The 23,981-nt window shown below is 40.9% G+C and overlaps 1 protein-coding gene across 2 annotated transcripts in view; it reads left to right on the forward strand.

Annotated features, from left to right (window-relative positions):
- The window catches only part of PRUNE2 (prune homolog 2 with BCH domain), a 272,023-nt gene extending 249,451 nt beyond the window's left edge, over positions 1–22,572 (forward strand). For both annotated transcript variants that reach the window (XM_060014603.1, XM_060014604.1), the window contains 4 exons: positions 3,980–4,078; positions 8,085–8,123; positions 12,620–12,667; positions 18,769–22,572. In XM_060014603.1, the coding sequence (XP_059870586.1) occupies positions 3,980–4,078; positions 8,085–8,123; positions 12,620–12,667; positions 18,769–18,799 (217 nt within the window). In that variant the 3' untranslated portion in view covers positions 18,800–22,572. The remainder of the gene's footprint in view (positions 1–3,979; positions 4,079–8,084; positions 8,124–12,619; positions 12,668–18,768) is intronic.
- Positions 22,573–23,981: the final 1,409 nt, after the last annotated feature.

Here is a 23,981-nt window from a genome sequence, read left to right on the forward strand (position 1 = left end):
TCCATAAGGCTTCTTGGTTTAAATTCACTTCAAATCAGTAAATATTTGTTTATCATCTATTCTGTGTTGGGTGCTGTATAACCTTACATTTCAGTGATGAAAAGTAAGATATGCCTTTTATATAGTAAGAATGAGACAGTTAAATGAAAGGGACAGTACAGGTTTTCTGGAGAGCTTTACAAAATATAATAAAATAGGGAGGGGCAAGATAGGGGTATGGAATTAAGAGGTACAAACTAGGTATAAAATAAATAAGCTACAAGCATCTATTATACAGCACAGGGAATATAGCCGACATTTTATAATAACTTCAGTGGAATATAGTCTATAAAAATAGGGAATCACTATGTTGTATGCCTGAAACTAATACAATATTGTGAATCAACTATACTTCAGCTAACTAGAACAATGTCTTCCCTAACGTCAGGATACCAATCAGATAAATTGAAATTTTTCCATCTCCAAGTTATTAATGAATCCCTAAGAAAAATTCTGATCACTTTACTTCTGGAGAAAACAATTAAAGGTTAAAATCCTTTATATTTTTTTAATGTAGATTTTACTGTGCCTTCCAGAGTCCACCTTTTTTGTTCCCTGTTCACTTATTTATTTAGCATTCCCATCCCCTACTTCCAAAAACTGAGCAGTAGCAGGATTCAACCTAGTCTTCCTCTGGCAAAGATTTCTTTACCATACCATGTTATATTACTTTAAAAAATAATATGAGCTTTTAAGATGTACAAAAAGCCACTTATTTTAAGATTAGCAGAAAATGCTTTGACAGGGGAGGAGGAAGAGCTTATATAAACTTTAATGCGTAAAAAAGCAAGCATTAGAATTGATATTGATTCACTGATGTTTATTTAATAGTTCAGCTCTAATTATAAAACAAATATATTTCTTCCTGATAAATACTTGTTATGGTAAGAGTATTGAAAACAGATTGTAAGTCAACATTTATTGAAGGGCGTTTCAAGATAATAATTACAACAAAAATAATAAACTTATAGCAAGTAGTGTTGCGGTAGATCATGTATAATAATGGCCTACCTTTACTGAGTGCTTACACGCATTATTTTATTTAACCCTAATGACAGTCCTCTGAAGGAGGTACTGCTTACTATTTCTGTTATATAGGAGAAAACCCTGAGGTTCAGTGAGGTCAAATAAATTGTCTAAAGCAGGAGCCAGCAAAGCCATTCTGTAAAGGATCAGATATTAAGTATTTTCCATGTTATGGGCCATACAGTCTTAATCACAACCACTCAGCTCTTCCATGGTAGGGCGAAAGCAGCCGTAGACAATATGTAAATAAATAAGTATGGCTGTGTTCCAATAAAACTTGATTCATGAATACTGACATTGAATTTTCTGAAATCTTTTACATGTCACAATATTCTTCTTTTGAGCATTTTTCAACCATTTAAAAAATGTAAAAACCAGTCGTAGCTCAAGGATGTAAAAAAAAAAAATCATAAGCTGGCTTTGGCCATGGTTTGCCAACCCCAGGTCTAAGGTAACAGAGCCAAGAAATGATAGATTCAGGCTTTGAACCCAATGTCTGCGTAATTCTAAAGAACACACGTTTCAAGCACTTAAACACCGTGTTCTACAATTTCATCATGTGAGACCCTCTTTAAATATCCCTCTGTAAATCAGTCTACATCAGTGTCATCAATTTTTTGAACTGAAAAAAGGAGGTCACTAAAATGTATTATAGGTCTTTTCACTGCTAAAGGGTAACACCTATGATAGAGGTATATGGTAAGTTTTTTTTTTAATTCATGTATTTTTTAAATTGAAGTATAACTGATTTACAATGTTGTGTTAGTTTCTGGTGTACAGTGAAGTGATTCAGTTTTATATATATACATATATATATGTATATATAAAAAACTGAATATGAAAAAGAATATATATCGTATTTCCATTATGGTTTATTGCGGGATATTGAATATAGTTCCCTGTGTTACACAGGAGGACCTTGTTGTCTATCTATTTTATATATATAGTAGTTTGTATCTGCTAATCCCATACTCCTGATTTTTCTCTCTCCCCTCAAATGCCTTTTTTTTAAATGAATCGTTTGTGTCAAGCATTGGGTTAGGTGCTGGAGCCTGAGAAGTTAAATAGCTCAGTTGCTGCCCTCAGGGAATTCACAGCCGGGCAGCTGACATAGGAGGACTAGAAAACAGTTATAATACAGGGTACAAAGGAAGCGCGATGAGGCCTGATAACTCACGGTGAGTGTGAGTTTTAAGGTAACAGGTGGAGTGTGAAGGCTGAGAGTCTGCATCAAGAGAGGCTTTCCAGAAGAATGTGCCCTCAAGTTGAGTTCTGAAGACTAACAGCATTGGCTAGCTAAAGCCAGGTAGAGGAAACAGCAGGTACCAACACACCAAGAAGGAGGTACCATACACCAGGCATATTTAGAGAACTGTACATTCCAGTGTGGAGGTGTCCCCCCTTGCATAACTAACTTCTTCTGCCTTTTTATTCCACCCCCTCCATCTTTCATCAAAACCTGAATTTAGCTTGAAAACTCTGGAGGAAGGAAGTGGCCTGAGGTAGCATATTGTTGGTAGTGTGTGTTCACCCAAGGCTGATCAGGACGACTAGAAGTGACTTTTGGGAGATGAAGGTTGTTCACAAGTCACAGCCAGTGGCCCAGGGTCAAAACTGCGAGTAAAATGTGAAAGACAGATGTATGGAGAACTGACCTTGAAAAGACTTCCTATTAGAATACGCAGTAGTTGAACAGAAGACAGTACAGTTGGCAGATGGCACAGCATCCTCCCAGTAGACTGGGGAGGCCCTTTCATTGGAGAACATTCAGGAAAGTTTGATGCCTGATCAAATTCCCTTTCAACTGGAATGATCTATTTTTAGAATTAGCTTGCTATTACACCAACAATACAAAAATGCCTTCCTTCCTTCTTCTTATAAAACATCCAATCATTATAAAGACCAAGTTCTTCCTTCAGCAACTACCGACTCTTGTGCCCAGCCCCCTTCCCCAGAGGCAAATTCAGGGGTCTCCTTGCAAGTTGTTTTCTATGCATTTACACACATCTAAAATGACAACATTGAGATGAAAGCCGTCTGTCATTCAAATCCGATGACTGGAACACTGTTTTTTGAACATTGTTTCATCTGGAATGACCTTTCAAGATTTAAAACTTTAAAAAGTATATATATATTTAAAATAAAAGTACAACTAAAAAAATAAGAGGAAAACAGGTTTATATATATTTTAAAAATATATCAACCGGGCTTCCCTGGTGGCGCAGTGGTTGAGAGTCCGCCTGCCGATGTAGGGGACACGGGTTCGTGCCCAGGTCCGGGAAGATCCCACATGCCGTGGAGCGGCTGGGCCCGTGAGCCATGGCCGCTGAGCCTGCGCGTCCGGAGCCTGTGCTCCGCAACGGGAGAGGCCACAACAGTGAGAGGCCCGCGTACCGCAAAAAAAAAAAAAAAAAAAAAATATATATATATATATATATATCAACCGTGGTAGATTCTGAAAGAACTAATGACAAGATTTTTGTTTGCTAAAAACAAACAAGCAAACAAAGGGAAACAAACCATAAACCAGTGACAATTCAGAGTGGCAGGAACCACCGGGAGGCCGTGCAATGTGTGGACCCTGCAGTCAGGCTGCCCGGGTTTAAATCTAGGCTTTGCCACTTACTGAAGGTGAAATCTGGGCAAACACTTAACGCCATATGTTTTAAGTCTCCTTATCTTTAAAAAGAGAACGATAATAGTATCTACCTCATTAGGCTATCAATCATAGGAAATAAAAGAATATATATAAACCAGTTAAAACAGTGTCTGGCACATAGTAACTACTGAAATAATATAGCCATTCTTCTTAGGAAGAGTGCTGGGACAAGGTGATAAGAATTTTCAAGAAGAGGCAGCAGCCTGAGAAGGGATGGAGGAGCGACTGATATCTTTTTTCTTTTCTTTTTTCTAGTTCAAAGTTCAGCAGTAAAATTAAATACGTCGGTAGCTTATCAGAACTCAGTGGGCTGATCCCAATGGATTGCATCCATATTCCAGAGAGCATCATCAAGTAAGTCCTGATGGTTTTGAAGATTTGGGGAGAAATACTGCATGTCTGGAGAAGGAGATTAGGAAATAACTGATTTATAAAATATGGGGAAAGGGCATTACCTTCTATTTAAAACGAATATTAAATATTCTCCAATAAATATTTTCCTTTCTTATAGCCTAGCGATAACTGTTCTGTTCTTTCAGATCTTCTTTCACATAATCTTCTATTGGTGTTACTGAAATTTCCTCATTTTTATCTTGAATTTACTACCATTTTGGAGAAAGCCTGAATTTAACATTAATCAGCATATTTGTTACTTGTGTCTAGCATGCCACACAGACCCAGTGTGTTTCGTGCATAGCCTGGATTTCTTTACTGCCTTACATAAAGTAATTTATCGGCTTGACCCTAGGAAAAGAGAAAAAAATTACCCTTTCTCTGTTTTCTTCTCAGTCCTTTTTCTTCATGGTTCCCTTCAGGTGAAAGATAAAGCAGAGTGGTGGGTGGTGCAGTTAGGAATGACCTCCTTACTCAGTACAGGGTAAAGCCTGTGGGAAGAAAGTATGGATACTGAAGGTTGTAGGATTAGGCTGCAAAAATAATACAAATAAAAAGTTAACCGAACAACTGCTTGGAGCTGGGACTTAAAAACATGATGCTGGAGAATGAACCCTCCTAACTGGTTCATTGTTGCAAAAGAGCTATTGTTTACTGTCGATCATGTTTTTCATCCACTGTGTCTGATTCACTAGCTTTCTGTGTGATTAAAACTGGGAGGAATCTAACCATCAGCTCAAGAGAAAACAGTCAAGGATACCCCATCTTCCTCCATAAGATGGAGAGCAAAAGTGACCTCCCAATTTGGGCTTCCAAAAAAGAGTCCCCTCACTTAAAAAAAAAAAAGGGCACAGAAACTGGAAGGAAAAGACTCTAATGTGTCTCTGCTGTGCTAGGCATAGAAGTGCTCTATTTATATCTTTTATTTAATCCCCACAGTAAACCCCCATTTACGGAGAAGGAAGACAACTTAGGAAGGGGACGTTACTTATGCAAAGTATAAGTAGGAACAAGGAAGAGATGGAACTAGAATTCAAATCCAGGTCAGCCTGGCACCGCAATGCCCATGCCCTTTTCTAGCAGATTTCTTTACTTCCCTTAAAAAACCATCTAAAGTCAAAACTCAGAAGCAGCTGCGTTTGGTTTTCCGGCATCCCAATATCAGGTAAGAACAGAGGATACCGACTGGATTGAGGACTGCCAGTTAGCTCAGCTGAATCAAGCAGAGTGTTCATAAGCTCCTAATGGTGGCTTTAATCCTCACTAGCTTCACAGAGTCCCGAAACCAGCACACCTTCTAGCTCTAGCCTGCTGCCTCAAAAAAGGGACCCCATCTCCAAAACCCACTCCTAGTCTTTAAATGTAAAAGTACTGGAGCACCCACCTCCTATAATGCCGTCTCCCTTTGCAAAAGATGACAAGGACCTTCCCTCGTCAAGTGGAAATGAGCACTGGACATTTTCTAGGTAAATATGGCAGTGCTTCCCCGGTGCGGCAAGTGGAAAAAGAGAAGAGAGTGGGCTTTGGAGGCTTAGCATTAGGTTTGAACCTTCCCACCTGCCTCTCTGAGACTTCAGGAAACCTATTTAAAACCCTGAGTCAGGGCTTCCCTGGTGGCGCAGTGGTTAAGAATCCGCCTGCCAATGCAGGGGACACGGGTTCGAGCCCTGGTCCAGGAAATTCCCCCACACGCGGAGCAACTAAGCCCATGCGCTACAACTACTGAGCCTGTGCTCTAGAGCCCACAAGACACAACTACTGAAGCCTGTGCACCTAGAGCCCGTGCTCCGCAACAAGAGAAGCCACCGCAATGAGAAGCTCACACACCGCAACGAAGAGTAGCCCCCGCTCACTGCAACTAGAGAGAGCCTGTGCGCAGCAACAAAGACCCCACGCAGCCAAAAATAAAATAATTTAAAAAAACAAACTAACAAACTCTGAGTCTCAGCTTCAGCATCTTTAAAATGAGAAAGTAAGGAGCAATGGAAAGGTCCTGAGGACTGAATGAGAACAGTGTACGTAAAGCATTGAGGAAGCCTGGCACAAAGCTGGCAATCCAGAATGTTATTTATTGTAATTGTGTTGCTTTTAGAGACTTGCTATTTATACAGGGAAGTTTAGTTGTTGAGAAGTTAAACATGCCAGAGGAGCTTTTCATTCATCTACACATGTCAGTTTTCAAGGGCTCCATTTGGGAAAAGTTTCTTTGGCAGGAAGGGCTTCATTTGGAAAGAGTTTCTTCTGGAGGAAGAAATTTACAACCATGCCCGCCCTCCCCATGTGTCCATGATTGATCTCTCCCATCTTTTGTAATCCATCTCCTCTGGATGTCCTTTCTCTCATTTCTGTGACTGACCCTCATTGCCTCATTTTCATATTATGCCATTTTCAAGCCATAGCTCCTTCCCATTACACAATAGCATTCAGAGGGTCTGATCTCATCCAATCCCAAGACCAATATTCAGCTGGGATGGAGCCTGTCATCAAAGGGCTTAAATGCAAGAAAAACGAGCCCAATCTGGAATCAGATTTATAATCACTGATTACAGGCGATTCTTATTATTTGTGGCAGTGATGTTCTTACAAGATTTGAATAAAGTACCGAACCGTTGTTTCTAGGGGGCATACAGGGCTGAGTTTCTGTGAGTACTCAGTCACCACATTTTCATTGACCGATTAATATATAAACTTGTCTTATTGCGTTTCTGTTTAAAGATATTTTATTTGACCTGTACTGTTGATTGACTAACATTGAACTCAGGGCCAACAGCACTGTAACTTGTGCCTGAATAAAGCTTATCTAACACACATACATCCTTCCCTAAGGCACACCATAGCCTCCCTGTGCTTAGGAATACGAGATGGTACTTAAGCACAATGTTTGGGGAACGTTTTTAATAAAGAAAGAGATCGCCAGCAAAAAGCACAAAAATGAGAAAAACATGACACTTCAGAGACTGTAAAAAGCCTACTTGTTTGCAGCAAAAGAGCTGAGACGAGAAGGCAGAGCCTCGCCTAGTTCCACAGCAGCTGGGAACCCACAGGTCAGGTGACTCAAATTTCCGGTCACTCTGTGAACATCCACGAGTGACCATGAAAGTGCCGTAAGTACTGCTTTAGAGGTTGCAACTATGGTTTAGCAAGTAGGCGAATTTGCAAACACGGAATCTGCAAATCATGAGGATTGGCTGGATATAATCATAAATTCGAAATAATTGACTATATCTAATAAAAACAAGATTTCTCCCCAAAGGCAATTTGATTACTCTTTGGGTAGGCTTTTCCTCTCATGTTTTGACTGTTCTGTAAAACACTGACCTGTCATTTTTTTTTCCATCTGTCTGTCTGCTCGTTTTCCTCACTGCATTCATTTTTTTATCCTGTAAGGTACGATGAAGAGAGATCTTATAAGAGAAGTGTGAGGTAAAAGTCTCCTGATCTACAGTTCACGCTGGGTCCTCTGTGTGTGTACACCAGTGTCTTACTTGTGGGTGACCTCAACACGCTATCGGAGCAGAGGTCCTCGTACCAGTCCCTTGTAGTATATCATTTCCAGTCTTTGTCTTGTGTGTAAAAAAAGCTGTTGAGGTCAACCTAATTTGCAACTGAAACCTACTAAACCAGACACGTCCCTGACTTGGCCCAGGCTGCAAGCTAACTTTAACTGTCCCCAGCAACTGCTATGGCTGTTTCCAGCTTTATTCAGCCAGCATGTTGCCAATTTTCTTGCAACGTTTATATCTATCATCTTTATGAAGGACTTTGCAAAAGAAACGTACATAAACGTTGAATCGGAGTTCTGAACACACCGTATTTAATTGAAGGAATGTGTCTCAGTGCTCCAAAGGTTGGTTTTTAAAAGCACATACGCTCCACTTATGTCTGGCTCTGCTTTGCTGGGTGACTCTTCTCACGCTCTGCTTGCTTTTTTGTTTCTTTTCTACACTGCTAATTTTTGCTCATGCAGACTGGATGAAGAACTGAGGGAAGCATCAGAAGCAGCTAAGTAAGACTTGGTTTCCATTCAGCAGCTGGCAGTGATGTTGGCTTGCATTTCAGGAATGAATTGGGAGGACCTGCATGCCTGGTGTTTTATTCTTGCATCCTGACAATACTGCCCTTTAAAAGTTTCCTTTGTTCCATGATAGATGTAATTTCTCTTATTTGTACTACAGTCTATTTGCCCCCCACACCCTCCCCCGCCATGATCTTGGTTATCTTGGTCATCTTGTTACTGTTGTTTAATTTCTTTTAAAAATATACATGCAATTTTAGGCACTACAGCAAAAGAAACACATCGCAGGCACTGCCACATATAGTATAACATCCAGATGATCGCTTGGCTGTATTGAGGCAATAAACCTCACCAGTTCATACTAATGCAGAAAAATGATGGCAAGTTGAATTTTGCAATAGTTTTGTAGAACCAAATTCACGAATTCCCAAGATTTTTTAAAAACACCTTATTTAGTGACTGGCAAATACAGCTTAACTAACAGCTTCTGAGCTATTTGGATGAATAAAAAAATTATTGCTCACTATTATTATAGTTTTCAAAACAGCAAAATCATAACTTTAATGCAAATATAAAACGAATACATGCCAATGATTTTGTTCAACTAATTATTTAATGAAGGAACCAGTAAGCTGTTAAAACCAGTTCAAAGAGCATTTGAAAAGCTAGACATCTATAGGCAGTTTATAAAGGAACATTAGGATAAAAATATTGGTTTAGATACAAAACTGATTAATGTTCAACAGGGCAATAAACTGTAACCTTAGGGTTATCTTTTCCACTGGACAGAAATTATTTGCATCTCTGCTCAATAAAAATCTACAAGTTAACATCTGCCTCTACAGAGTTGTAAGATCAATAGAAAGTCAACTCAGCACTGCTTTTAAAGAACATTCAGGGCTTCCCTGGTGGCACAGTGGTTGAGAGTCAGCCTGCCGATTCAGGGGACACGGGTTCTTGCCCCGGTCCGGGAAGATCTCCTCACATGCCGCGGAGCGGCTGGGCCCGTGAGCCATGGCCACTGAGCCTGCGCGTCCGGAGCCTGTGCTCTGCAACGGGAGAGGCCACAACAGTGAGAGGCCCGTGTACCGAAAAAAAAAAAAAAAAAAGAACATCCAGTAATTTCCTTTTCTTATTTCCCGGTCACAGATAATTTTTCTGACACTTTATGTGAAATCTAGACAAGAATATTTGCTATATTAAGCTTCTCCATTTCACATGTTGCTTACACTGTTAAGCAACGGGCCCAGCTGCTCCGCGGCATGTGGGATCCTCCCGGACCGGGCCACGAACCCGTGTGCCCCGCATCGGCAGGCGGACTCCCAACCACTGCGCCACCAGGGAAGCCCCACTGTTAATTTTTATAACCCGTTCCTGTTTTAATAGATATTGCAAAAGCAGAAAGCCTGGACAATGTCCAAACAGCTACAAATTCTGACTAAGTAAGATCTAAATTAGTGACGCTTTACCTGTGTAGGTGTAAATGCCAATTCCTCATGAAAACAATCCATTTAGATATTTTTTCCCTACAGCACATTTTTATAGCAGGTAATCTGTAGAATTATTTGCTTATAGTGTGGCTCTTTTGGGTTTAAAAACTCAAGGAAAGGTTTTTGCTTTAGAAAGTTTAGCATTAGAGTAGTTTACTGTTAAATACTCCTATCCTCTAGTTTTCTTTCAAGGTAACTGACACCCACTTAGACTAACAATACTCAAAATTACACAAATTTTTACTTTAACAGAATCTTCTTAGTCTCTAACTCAACAGTTGAAAACAAGAAGCTGTGGAAAGAAGGAAGATATTAGAAATCAAGGAACCGAAAGTTGGTGTAATGTACCCCTTCAGCAGTTATCTTTGCTCAAATTGCACTGTCATGAGCTTTCCCTACAAAGAGAACTAGCAGTTAGTTTCCCTTTCGTATTCATTTTTTTAGGATAACGTATTTATGAAATTAAGGAGCTGTTTTCAAGACAAAAGATGAGGAAAGAGCATCAATAATTTTCCAGCCAAACCCACTATAGAGCCCTAGTCATGTGCTATCATTACCATAAAATCTTGCCTCCTTCAATAGTTATCTTCCCTCCATATTTCTACTCTTCCTGCTTAGCTACCATAGGAAAACATTTATCATTTTTGGTTTAGTTGTGTAGCTTTCTCTTTTTTTCTCTCAAATTCTTCATTTTGTTCACTAATCTACTGCCACAGATCCTCTCCCCCGATATCTAAATGGTCTCGGGTGGCCCTGAGATGTCTTGATCTCCTTCCTAAAGGAAGCACCAAGCTCATGCCTAGTACATACTAGATGCTCAGTAAATTTCTGCTGCATGAATGGGTGAATGTGCATAAGACTAATAAGATCATTGCTGTGGGGCAGTGGTTCTCAATCTTAACTGTGCATCAGAATCACCTGGAGCACTTGTTAAAACACAAGTATCCTGGGCCTCGCCCTCAAAGTTTCTGACTCGGCAGGCCTGAGAAATCTGTATTTCTAACTGGCTCCCAGTAATGCTAATACTGCCAGTCTCGGTACCTTGCTTTGAGAATCACTGTCTTAAAGTAAATGGCTGAATAAAAATAATTAGATTTGTCCCAGGAGATCTATGCTCTTGCTTTGGATTCAGTGAGTAAGCCGCCTGTCTAAATTCTCCTCCAATTGATCCTACTTCTTCTGATGGTGACATTACAGAGATGAGGCAATGAGATATATCTGCACATCTGAAAACGTGGAAGGAGAAAGAATTTTACTCTGTTGACCCCACCGATGATTGAAATCCCTCAGAATCCTTCCGTTTTGGCATGCTAGCTACATCTTCTTGACTACCTTTCAGCCTCTGAAGTGGTCCCCCAACCCTTGGACAGACTGTAGAGGATGATTTGAGGTTCAGAAAACATAAATCACTGCAGATCTATGGTTAGATTTTAGAAGCCAGAAAAACCAGGTTCCTTTCACGAACAGATGCCCCCTGACTTTCCACACGACCTTAACTAGAACGCTTCAGGCTGGTTCTAACAAAAGCAAACACATACCCTGTCAGGGAACAAAGCCTGTCTGTCTTTAGTCCCTCTAGTGTTTTTAAACATTCACCCTCTCCCCACATACACATACACACACATACCACCTCCACCTCTAATTGACTTTCAGAAGGCAATTTCCTCAGCCTGCCTTATTTTTTTCCTTAAACCTTTAGTTTTATGTAGGAAAGAAAATACTTTCAAAGGATAAGTTGTATCTATAGAGCCGTTCTTATTTTGAAAACGGCGAAGAATCCGTCTGTCGCCTCTGGGGTGACAGTAACACGTGAGCTGCAAATTGCTGTTTGCCTTGGAAGGATTACGCAAAGTTAAAAAGCAGGAAAGCTAGGTTTGGAAGACTGCCCTGCCTTGATTCCACTGCAGCTTCACTAGGTTTTTCTAGAACAGTCAACACTTGCCTGACTGTCCTTGTTCACTAGAGTTGCCAGGTATCCTCCATAAAAATACCACCACCGGCGAGAAGGGAAGCTGGAGGGGGGCAAAAAGCCCTCTGCCCTTCTCAGGGAGCCAGACTTCTGCCATTTTCAACAAAATACCTAACATTAATAACCGAACCTCTGATGTGCAGACAGATACCCCGGCTTGTGAAATTATTCACATTACAAAAGGAACTCCCGCACGGAAAAAGGATCACAGCATCTCTTTAAATGGCGTTTGTTTGCCAACAATAAAATATTTACCAGAGGGGAACAAGTAACAGTTGGAGTGTTAAGTATTAATTGGAAATTAATATAAAGCAAGTTTGAAATTGGCTAACAGAGGAATCACATGGAATATCAAAAGCAGCTAATATTACACAAGAAAGCATAAACACATTCATACACCACAATAAAAGTTTCCTTATTTTATATGGTTACATTTTTCTTTCTGGATGAAATCAGTTTAGGTTAATGTTAGGACTCACTTGTTTGACCTGAATACAGATCAGCTGTAAGGTATTTTTCTGTAACAACACCAAAGAAAGCTGAAACTGGCATTCTTTTAGTGTCTTGGAAAATCTTCGTTGTTGTGAAAACTGAAAGTTAACTGTGTTCGTATGTAAATAACGTCAGGCTGCTTGAGAAGGATTGTCCTTTGTGTCTAAAATATTATATTATTTGGGTTACAAATAAAAATTTGCAATGTAATGTTCCCTGAATAAGATAGATTGAAAAGTCAGGAAAAAGAAAAAACAAACAAAAAAAAACAAGGACAGAAGAGACCGATGGAGGTGTTTGGAGTTCTCAATCTTCCTTTTATGGTTCTAAATCAGAAGCAATTACTATATTTCAAAACTGATGGTAAAAGAATCAGAGCTTAATCTCATCATCTGTTCAGGTGTAGATGTGTTCAGTAGTAGCAATGGGACCACACTAAACAGTTTAAAAAGGCCAAATCTGTCGTGTTTACAAAGTGGTAACAGTGGAGAAAATGTTTACTGCTTCCTTTTTTTTTTTCCTCCCCTTGCACTCAGAACTAGCTGCCTTTACAATGAACCAGAAATGTCTTCTATGGAGAAGGAGTAAGAATTCACCATCAATAACAACTGTGTGGTTACTTATTATGTTGTTTGGCTGGGCTCTGAAAGACAAAATACATTGAGGATTGGGTAAACACCGTTTAGATGTTCAGCTTTCATGTTCTCTATTCCTGAATTTAGAAACTTAAAGAGAAATGTGCCAGCTTAACACGGTCTCACTCATGATCACCATTAGATGACGTAAGGACAACCTAAGTCTTCATTTGGCATTCTATTTTTCCAGTCCAAAAGTGAGGAGAAAATGAGTATTTGAGCCAGATGTAAAAGCATTTGGGCAAGAGGAATGCAACTCTGCTTTCTGAATTACATCATTCATATTTTAATTAGTGAAAGTAGGGACTTCCATTTGAACTTATTTTGGTGGATGGGAGAGAAAACGTCCTTGTTTCGAAAATTCAAGAGGCAGTTGAGTCCGGATGGAACTTTAGGAATGATCTAGTCCATCTAGTCTCATCCTGTGAGAAACAAAAATTGAGCATGTACTGGGTTCTTACCACGTGCCAGGTTCTATGTAAAAACCTGCACGCACACTCTCTGATTTTTATCCTCAGAATAAGCCAATGAGGTGCGTTTTGTAGATAAGGAAAGAGCAGCATAGAGAGATTAGCTGGCCAGTCCAATTTGTACAGCTGTAAGAATGGCCCAGAGCTGGGACTGGAGCCTTTGCAGGGCAGTTTCAGAGCCAGTGGTTTTGAAATCAGAGAGAGGTGGTCTTAATGCTGGAATGGTATTCAACCTCTGATCTAAGAGAACACCGGGGAGGACAAAATTTGTCGCCTAAGACAAATAGAGTTCGTTATTGTCCCGGTCAGTTTCAGGGAATAAACTGTGGTCACCATGATGCTCTCAGGGAAATTGGCCATCCAATCGGGGACTCCTAATTGGGTTTGAGTTGTGGAGAGTTTAACCTTGTCCTTCTTCACAGGAATCCAGAAGGAGGAGCAAAGATCACATTTAAGTGTATCTGCTATTGTCACATTTTGTTCTCTTGTGACCTCCTTTCCCTGGAGGAGGTCTGAAGGGAAGCTGGAAAATCCCAGTGCACTTACTCTGCAGTTGCCATGGTGACCTTACAGTTTAAGGAAGTTTATACACAAAAACTTGAAAGAGAAGGTCTTTACTGAAAAGTACATAAAGAACAAAAGCTGTAAAAGAGACCTTTGAAATCGAGCAGCTACTCTTCTGAAGGGTACACTGGTCCCACCTTTTTTGAGATGAAGACAGCAAATGCTTCAAGCAAACTGTCACGCGAAAGTTCGGCAAAATAAAAAAAAAACCATAGGCCCTTATAGTCCATCTAATCCTTTGTGCAAATCATCCCTCCCGCATCAAAACAGCGCCCCCTAGAGCAGAGTCCTGTGCCCACAGTTAACGCGGACGGATGTCCCTCACTAACCTACAGCTGCTGCATCTGCGGGCTTACCCACTCCTTTGCCTGCCTTGTGTGTTCTGTTCCTCATCTGTATAAAGGGCTGTTTGGGCTGGGGAGAGGGCAAAACACTGCTTCTGTTGGGCTTCATTCCAGGGATGGGCATGGGGGCGGGGGGATGCTGCAAATTGTTAATGTTACTTCCCACTTCTTAGAAAATACTCCTCTCTGGGCTTCCGCTTTCTTCAGCCCTCTCTTTCCTAAGCTCTTCTTTACCAGACACACGCTCACAGTGTGGAGGATGTGAAACGGGATGAGGGCCAGAGTGGCTGAGAGTTTTTTCTGCTGACTTCCAGCCCTGGGCTTCTGGCTTTCTTTAATATCAGAATACCAGGCTTCGTTTACCTTCTGGTTCCGGAGTGGAAGCATTTTACACCTTCTCTAGCTAGTATTAAATGGATAAACTGCAAAATGGGCAAAGGCTCTTCCAAGGAGCTTAATTAAGGCCAAGAATAAAACGCGATGTGTGCTGATACTGTCATGGCCTCATTTTCCTGAGAGAGAGAAGGGAAGGTTAAGTCCATCTCCCTGCTCTTCCTACAGTGAACAGGAGAGTTTCCTTTTATCATTAAACAATATTGTCAGAAGCTTTGTAAGAAACTTCGTTTAACACACGTTAGAAGCCAAACTAGCCTATAGGAAATGAGCAGAAAGCTACTATGTCTCACTGGAAAATTAGTTCTAGAAAGTGAAGCCCATCTGCCCAATGAGGAATACTCCTTTCATATTTCAAGTCTGATGAAAAGTAAGTTTTTTCCGAAAAGCATACTATTTTTAAAAGTAGCCCCAGGTGCTTGTCTCCTTCACTGTCAGGTTTGGATTTTATTTATTCATTCATCTCCTAAAACCTGCAACATGACTTTTTATATTCTTACACACATAAAAAGTCTACATGATCCAGGAGAAGTGGTTCTGTGTGGGGAGACTTAAATTAGTAGCTTCACAACACAACTGTTATCTCGGAAATCAATCTTCAGTGTGGTTTCCTGTGTTAACTTAAAAAGCATCCACTCTTGACTATCTCTTGCTCCTTCCATAAACTGGGTTATTAAATTTCAACTTTTCAGCTTCTTGTTTACCAAAAGCTGAAGGGTTCAATTAAACCCTAAAAGGTTTACAAAAAAGTCAGTATGAAAAATGAGGTATTTCAAAATGGTGTGCTTTTTTCAGATTTTTATCAGGGGCCTAGGTGATGAAACAAAGTGACCGTGCCCTTTAAACTTTTCAAGATGATTTCAGGTGTTCTGACCCACATTCACACTCTTCAGATGTTGTGCCCCAGATGTAATAAATATTTTCTTGGTCTGCGAAAGAAACTGAGCCACCACCATATGAATAAGAATAAAAATCCAATCGTCAATCAAACTTAATAACATTCTTTTGGGAATAAATGCAGCTGGAAGTCCATTTTTGAAGCAAAAACAAGTCAAGAGGGATCTGTCTTTTGAAAATGCGTATTAGAAAAAGATCTAATCTAAAAGATCGAAGGGGTCAGAGTGGATAAAAAAGAAGACACCTCCATGGTAAAACCCTGCTGGTAAGAAGACAAGTCAGATCCTTGAGGGCATAAAATAGAGATTAATATCCATGACAACCTGGCCTCTCTTGACAGCATGGCTGGGTTTGAAAACTCCCAAAAGAGACAAGATTATTGTAAGCAGAGAGATGATTTTCCCATTTCAGAAAGACACAGCTACTACTGCTACTCTACTACTAGTACCAATATTACTGCTACTAATAATAGACCTTTACTGGGTGCTCATTATGTGCAATTGAAAACACTTTAGACTTAATCCTTAGCAAGCCGTGAGAGAGATACGATTGTTCTGCTTTACAGATACAGACATGGAGACTTAGAGAAGGTAGGTAACTAGGCCAAGGCCCCAGAGCTAAGAAGTGGTCGAATTGCTGAGGGTATTTCAAAGGAAGGATACCTTAACTACTGTAAACTGGATGGGCTGGCTTCATTTGCAGAGCTGCGAGAATAAACAGGGCTCAGCTGCTGCAGATTCCACCCGCAAAGCACAGTAACCTTTGCAAGATACAGACTTAAGGCTCGGGAGGGAGGGCAGACCTAAGCAAAATCCGCACATACTTCCCAAGCTGCCTGTTTCAAACAAAGCGTTTTTCTTTTCTCATGGTGGAAGTTCTTCCTCTGAGTGTTCACTGGCTGTACCCTCTTCTTTGGTAGATGCCAGGAAGTTGTGATATGTTCACAGGAGGTGGAAGAGAGGCACAAGTGGCCCGAAGCCATTTTAGGCTTATTCCCTAGATATTTGGGAACTCAGTGGACATTCTTTTTTTTTCCATCTTTTTTAAAATTGAAGTGTAGTTGATTTACAATGTTGTGTCACTTTCAGGTGTACAGCAGTGATTCAGTATACATATATATGTCATATATATATATCATATATATATATGGTATATATATATTCTTTTTCAGATTCTTTTCCCTTGACCTGGAGATTATCATGCTAAGTGAAGTAAGCCAGAGGACAAATGTCACGTGATATCACTTATATGTGGAATCAAAAAAAAGAAAACCCAATACAAATGAACTTATATACAAAACAGAAATAGACCCACAGACATAGAAAACAAACTTATGGATACCAAACTCAATAGACATTCTTTACAACAAGCTTTTCTTAGGATATAAGAATCCATCTCATTAAAGTAGTTGGCGCCCTTTTCAGGCAAATCCTTTGACTTTAGAAAATTTTGGAGGGTGAGAGTGAAAGCAGTGGAGTCACAGCCGGCGAGTCCCTCTCGCGTCACCTGGAGGGAAAAGAGAGCGCCTCACACCCATGGACGCCTCACACACACGGTTCAGAAGCACACAGGACCAAGCACGTGCCGTCACGGAAATGACAGACGATTCAGGAGCGAGGTGGCCCCTACCTGCGGGGAGGGACGTGTGGGCCACAGTAATGCTAGCCCCCCTCGGTTTATCAGTTTTTTCTAAATTATGGTAAAATACACCTAACACAAAATGTATTGAATAGTGTCTTGACCATTTTTCAGTGTACAGTTCAGTAATGTTAAGTACATTCACGTTGTCAGGCAACCGATCTCCAGAACTTTTTCGTCTTGCAAAACTAAAAATCCATCCCCATTAAACCACAGCTCCCAGCCCCCCACTCCCCTTCTACTTTCTGTCTGAATCTGACTGCTCTAGGGCCCTCATATAAGTGGAATCACATGATATTTATCTTTCTGTGACTGGTTTATTTCACTTGGCTTAATTCCTCAAGGTTCATCCATGTTGTAGCAACTGTCAGTTTCCTTCCTTCTTAATGTTCATTGTATGTATAGACCACATTTTGTTATCCATTCATCCATCGATGGACACTTGGGTGGCTTCCACCTTCTAGCTATTGTGAACGATGCTGCTGTGAACATGGGTGTAAAAATATCTGTTTGAGTCCCTGTTTTTAATTATTTTGGATATGTACCTAGAAGTGGAATTGTTGAGTCATATGGTAGTCCTATTTCTAATTTTTTGAGGAACCTCCATACTGTCTCCCATAATGGCTGCAGTAGTTTACCTTCCCACCAGCAGTGCACAAGGGTTCCCTTTCCTCCAACACTTTTGTTTTCTGTTTTTTCGATAATAGCCATCCCGGTGGGTGTGAGGTGGCATCTCATTGTGGTTTTGACTTGTGCTTTTTAAATAACAGCTTTACTGAGATAGAATTCACCCGTTTAAATTGCACAGTTCAGCGGCACAGCATTGTCACTGAGTTGTACAGCCAACGCCACAATTTTAGAACATTTTCCTCACCTCAGAAAGTAACCCCATCACTCTCCATTTCCCCTGACCCCAAGTCCCTGGCAATCACCAACCGACTTCCTGACTATATCTGCCTCGTCTGGGTGCTTCCTGTCACATGGCACATGGGCTTTGGGCCGGGCTTCTTTCATTTAGCCTCACGTTTCCAAGGTCATACATATGGTAGCAAGTTTATAACTTTTCACGTGTTAGAAACATACTCTTGATGAATTTAACAAAATTTTAAAAGCTCCAAGACAAAACATCTGGGGGGAGGAATCAAAGGTGCTATGCATGAAAAAAGGTCAACAGTGGTTTTCTTTGGACGGTGGCCCAAGAGGTCACTTTTAAATTTTATTTTTCTTCATAGTTTTCTGTATTTTTCAAAAACAAACGTGTTTCTTTTATAATAGGAAAAAAATTTTTTTTAATATTGGAGGGGTTTTGCCATTGTTGTTTTATTGTTTACCTCTTAGTATTTAGTGCTTGTCAGATGTTCCTTATTTCAAGCAGACCATTTTTTTGCCCCACAAGGAAAGGCCATTTACTAAAAAATAGGTGGATTTCCAAAATGCAATAATATTCCTTATCGTAATCCACTTAAAAGGGAGACTGCACACAAGTCTTTTGCCCCCTAGATCGTTTGGAAAGGCGTAAAATGCTTCCAGAAACTTTGGTAAAAGTGAACAGATTCCATATGTTAAAGAAAGCCTTGGCAACTAGGGAAGATTGTGTTTTATCAGATTTGTCTAGTATAAGAAGCATGCATGATTTATTTTCAGTAAGTCCTTTGAGGAAAAAAAGCAAGCACAGCCCTCCTCAAATCATTACTGTTTCTATTCAGTTTCTCATGTTTCTCATTTCTTTTCTTTTTTTCCAAAGTATTAATCTGAAGCTAAAAGAAAAGCCCTAGTTGGCCATGGCTGGAAGAAGAGGATGCTTTTCTGCTTCGTGGTTCTGTTGAAACATATCTACCTGGAAGAGACAGGGCTGATGGTACTTTTTTCCCACTTTGCACTACCTAGTGCCATTCTAAATTTCTAAGGGGAAAAACAGTAAGGGAACTTGTTTGCTCTTAACATGTTTTATGAAATTGTGTGTATTTTCCTATTTTGCCAGTTATGTGCCTCTAAGATTTTAGTTGAACCTCAGCAAGAAAGTAGGACCTTCCGTTTCAATATTTCATTAACCCTTGGTGCAGTGGTATTTCGTCTCTTAGACTGGTGTTGACCACTAAGATAACTTCAGTCCACTATTTATCGTGAGTGGATTTGTTTCCATAGATTAGCTGGATTTCTCCTTGGTGATCATTTCAGGTTTAAAATACACAGGGCTCAACAGTCCCTAGGAAAGTGGTCCCCACATAACTCTACCTTTAAATCCTAAGCTTGCTTAAGACAGCCATAAAGTAGACACAGGTGTGACACCACATCAGCTAAGTGCCCACTTGGCTCTTGTCCACGTGAATCGTCTCTGCTAACGTCTCTAAAGGAAGCCAGGCTTTCTAATTCACATCAATTTTATTTTAGTTATCAAACTGGGCATCATGTTTTCTGTGAATTGGTCTTTTTACAAAATCATTTCTCCAGCCTCCACGTTGAGAAACTTAAGGATCAATGCCCCCATTTCTGATAGCTGTCTGTGCTTCGAGCCATAAACTTAGTTCTTAGTTTAACTTAAACTTAGTTACACTTTAAGTGCCAAGGGTTCTATGTAAGGTGGCCCACTCAGAAATTCGTTATTTGGTAACATTCAGTTATCTGAATTTCTCTCTCACATGCATTATAAAAAGTAATCTGCTTTAACACACTCTAATCACAGCTTTCAAATTAAACATGAGTCTGTACTATCACTTGCAAAACAGTCCTTTGTAAGTCTTCATATGCCCTTTAAAACACCAATGTGGTTTAGAACCCGTGGGCCTCTAGCAGAGCGAGGGGTTTGTAATCCAGCGCCCCTACCTGTTGCCCTATGGCCTTCGAGTCAAGAATGGTTTTCACACTTTGGGCTAAGAAGAAAAATGTTTTTAATATTTCATGACACATGAAAACTATTCAAATTTCAGTCCCCATAAATAAAGTTTTACTGAAACACGGCCCCACAAATTTGCTTACAGACTCTGCAGCTACTTTCGTACTACAGCAGCAGAGTGAAGTAATCGCCAGAGACCATGGGCCCACGGAGCCTAAAACACTGACTCTCTTTATAGAAAGCGTTTGCTGAGCACCGTGTCAGCACATCCATCCTTCCCCCTCCCCATTTGTATTCAGATATTGGTTTCTCTAACAGCATGCACAAACGCACAAACTAATTTACTCTTAAGAAAGAGAATTTTGGCATCCACAAGTTAGTGAAACACATGGCTTGCCGAAAAAGGCAAGGAGTCCTAGCCACGAGTCCATGGCTCAGGTTGTGTTTACATGACCCAAAGTGGAGCCTGCTTAGAAGGCTTTTGGCTGTACAGAGAGGCATTGCTGAGGTCCTGCCCTTACCCTGGAGACGATTCTCAGTCTCCAGTATCAACTATTACTAATAAGCTAGCAAAAATTAAAATGCAGTGGAGAACGGGGTTCCACCATAGTCTGAGGATGGTAACTGCATCCGGGAGAGCTGTCGGGGACACTTCGAGCCCTACGTGTCATGAGCTTTGAAATGCTTTGAAGCAGACGTCTTTGCACAGGTGACTGAATTGTCCCGCCCTCATCTGCTTCCCGTCCGCCTCCACCCCCCTTCCAGACGTGCTCTCTTACACACAGCTCAGCTCTCTTTCCTCCATAAGCCCCAGCTATCTATGTCCTCCCCTCGGTCCCTTTCCGCTTGGTATCCTGTTAAACCATTCTTTGGGGTCCTCCTCCCTCACAACACCTGGTGTGTCTGAGAGGAAAACCCCCAGAGCGCAGCCCCTCCCACAGCTCACCTCTGCCTTCGGCAGCCCAAGTTATGCCTCTCTCAGAACAGAGCAATGACCCGATTTTCCAGTTGGCTCACTGCTGCCCTGACATAATTAGTCACAATGCTCCCTTTCGCTCAGCCATATCCCATTTTGGAAGAGAAATTACATGGTCCCCCTAGCCGCCGGAAGTAATGAAGAATCCGAGGACATAGAGCTGTCCATAAAAGGCTCTTGTGAGAGAGTCAACCAGACAGGACAACAATCCCACCATTCACATATTCTCTGAACTTGGCCAGCCTGTTAATGGAAGGCTACTCAGGTGGTATTGTGTTTGGAGCTTCATCTTCCTATGTGGAAATGATGAGCATCTTGCTCAATCAGTGATTTTGTTTGGGCTGTTCTACGGGCTGCGTAACCATTCTGATAGGCATCTGCTATTTTATTATCTTAAAAAGACAAATTAATTGCATGTGCTAGAGAAAGGCCACCAGGTAAATTCAAACCAAGTACATAGAAGCCTAGAAGAATCCTGAAAACAAATAATCGCGCAGCCAATATGTAGACAGATGTAAACATTCCCATCATCAACTATCTAGCTCTTGCATTCTGGGCATTCTTGCTTTGGTTCTGACTTCTGGGAACTGTTTGCACTTTTCCTGTAGATTTGTTGTTAAGGGAACCAAGGGGTCATTGGGGTAAATGCATTGTTTTCCTAAAGTGGCAACTGCTATTCACTTAGCTCCTTGATTAAGAGAAAGAACAAAAATCTGCACAGAAGATATCATCAGGGAGTAAGAGAGTTTGTTTGAGGGCAATAGCTGGGGGCGGAAGAAAACCCGAAGTTCCTGTTGAAGCCATACAATGTTTTATGGGGTTATCTTCTAAGACAGCGGTCCCCAACCGTTTTGGTACCAGGGTCCGGTTTCATGGAAGACGATTTTTCCAGGGACAGGGAGGGGGTGGGATGGGGTGGTTTCGGAGGTAAGGTGAGCGACGGGAAGGGAGCGACGGGAAGGGAGCGACGGGAGAGAGCAACAGGGAACGAGTGACGGGGAGCGAGCGACAGGGAGCGGCAGATGGGGAGCGGCAGATGAAGCTGCGCTGGCTCGCCCACCCCTCACCTCCTGCTGTGTGGCCCGGTTCCTACCAGGCCGTGGCTGGGGGGCAGGGTTGGGGACCCCTGTTCTAAGACAGAACTCTGACATGTGTGAGGAAGTCACTACTCCAAGCCTTTGTGTTCTTAAGGTCTTGTTTTAAGTATTCAGTTATGGTACTAAGTTTGCAACCCTCATCGAATTAATCACAATGCCTCTGTAGTTTGTTCCCTTAGAAACATTTAGATGTGCACAAACTAATCTTTTATATATTTAAAGGTTTTTTTCTACCACATATTGGATCGCTCAGAATAAAGTATCTACTAGACCTTTGTTTTGGTAAATAAACAAATTCTACCTAAATAGTGCAAATTAATAACATAAAGATATGTAACAACACCATATATATATATATATATATATATATATATATATATATGTATGTATGTATGTATATCCTCTCTGTATAATTCAGAAATAAACATTGATTCCACACACAAGTGATGGCTTTCTTTTTCTGAGTCAGCAAGAATCTGTTTCTAGCTTCACTTTGCAGGAGTCTTATCTGGATATCAGTCTGGCTAGGTACCTGGTCCCTGAGGACAGTATAAATTCTGGCTTCCTTGTCACCCAAACATTATTTCCCTTTTCATTTTTGCTTTCCATGCCTCAATGAGCTAAGCTTCCAAAATGTGTGGAGTACCCCCCGGGTGAGCAATTTCTCACTTTGGAAGCATCTCCATGTTTCATGGTTACTTGATTTTGTCAACTTCTCCTTTCTCTGTCTCTTGCCTTTTCATAGCATATGTTTATTTTTTATTTAAAATTCATTAAATGCCATTTTATTTGTTATTGTTTTGTTTGGTTTTTTTTACTTTTAGAGCCATCAGGTGGTGTTGGGAATTATCACTAAGCTTTTTTTTTTTTTTTTTAAACCTAATAAACAAATGTGTACCCCTGCTTCTCAGAAAATTGCGGGAGGAACCAAATGGGAAGTTGCTCTGCAAAAAGTTAGACGTTGCACGTTCTCATGATGTAGGAATGAGTCCTGGTGAATACTGTCCTCTACCCAATGAAGGGAAGAAGGACAAGAGAAGACTGAGAAGCAATTACAGGCAAATGAAGGGCATGATACTGCAACGTGTACTGTTAACCTTCATTCCACTCCCTTCACCTAACTGGTCGTGGGAATGGAAGGCAGGCTAGGGGAAAGGATGGGTAAAGTGTGGGGATATACACACTATGGTGTATTACACAGCTGTTAGAAGCAACAAATTACACACTGATGGAGCAACACAAATCAGGGTAGAGTGGAAGAAGGAAGAACTCAGTATTTACAGCATGGTGCCATTTATGTAAATTCTAAGCCTACACACACAGAACAGTGCTACCTATTATACAAAGTCCATGCATATTGAATGACTTAGCACACTCATTAGAGGGAATACAGGGGTAGGGTGAGGACTGGGGACCCAAAATGAAGCTGGGAGTCTAATTAAACATCAAAATAAACAATAAACCTTTCATAGGATGAAAATACCTTAAACTTTCAGCCACAGATCATGGAAGAGCCGTGTTAAGGTGCTTGGGGTCGTCAGGGGCTATTCCCTTCTACAGCTTCTCCTGTCGTTGTACCCTTTCCCTGCATTGGCAGCGTCAGGGCTGCGGCAGCTGCCAGAAGGCTGCCCTGGGCTACGTCACCCTGAAGAGTCACGGAGCTTTTAATGAAGCTGGTGCCTTCTGACACATCCATCCTCACACAGCAGTAACCTTGATAGAGCAAGGAGATTGCCCTGTGAAGCTCATTTTCCTAGATTTTCACTTACATCCATTGAAAACAATTCTCTTTAGCCAAACAAAATTATTTCTTTTTGATATGCAGCCATTTTAGTGATACTCAGATGGCAGACACTACTAATTGCCAACCACTACCTCTCTTGCCTCACTCGCAGTGAGAGACCTGCACCCTCGACGCTTAATCGTGCCCTCCTTGTGAAACTCTTCTCCCATAGGTTGGTGAAGTGAATTGTCCTTTTAGCCACCCAGCCCCATTTTTGTTATCTATTGCTACATAACAAATTACGGTGAATTCTCATTATCTGAGGCAG

This window comes from Delphinus delphis, chromosome 6, assembly GCF_949987515.2.
Source record: "Delphinus delphis chromosome 6, mDelDel1.2, whole genome shotgun sequence".
Classification (NCBI taxonomy): domain Eukaryota; kingdom Metazoa; phylum Chordata; class Mammalia; order Artiodactyla; family Delphinidae; genus Delphinus; species Delphinus delphis.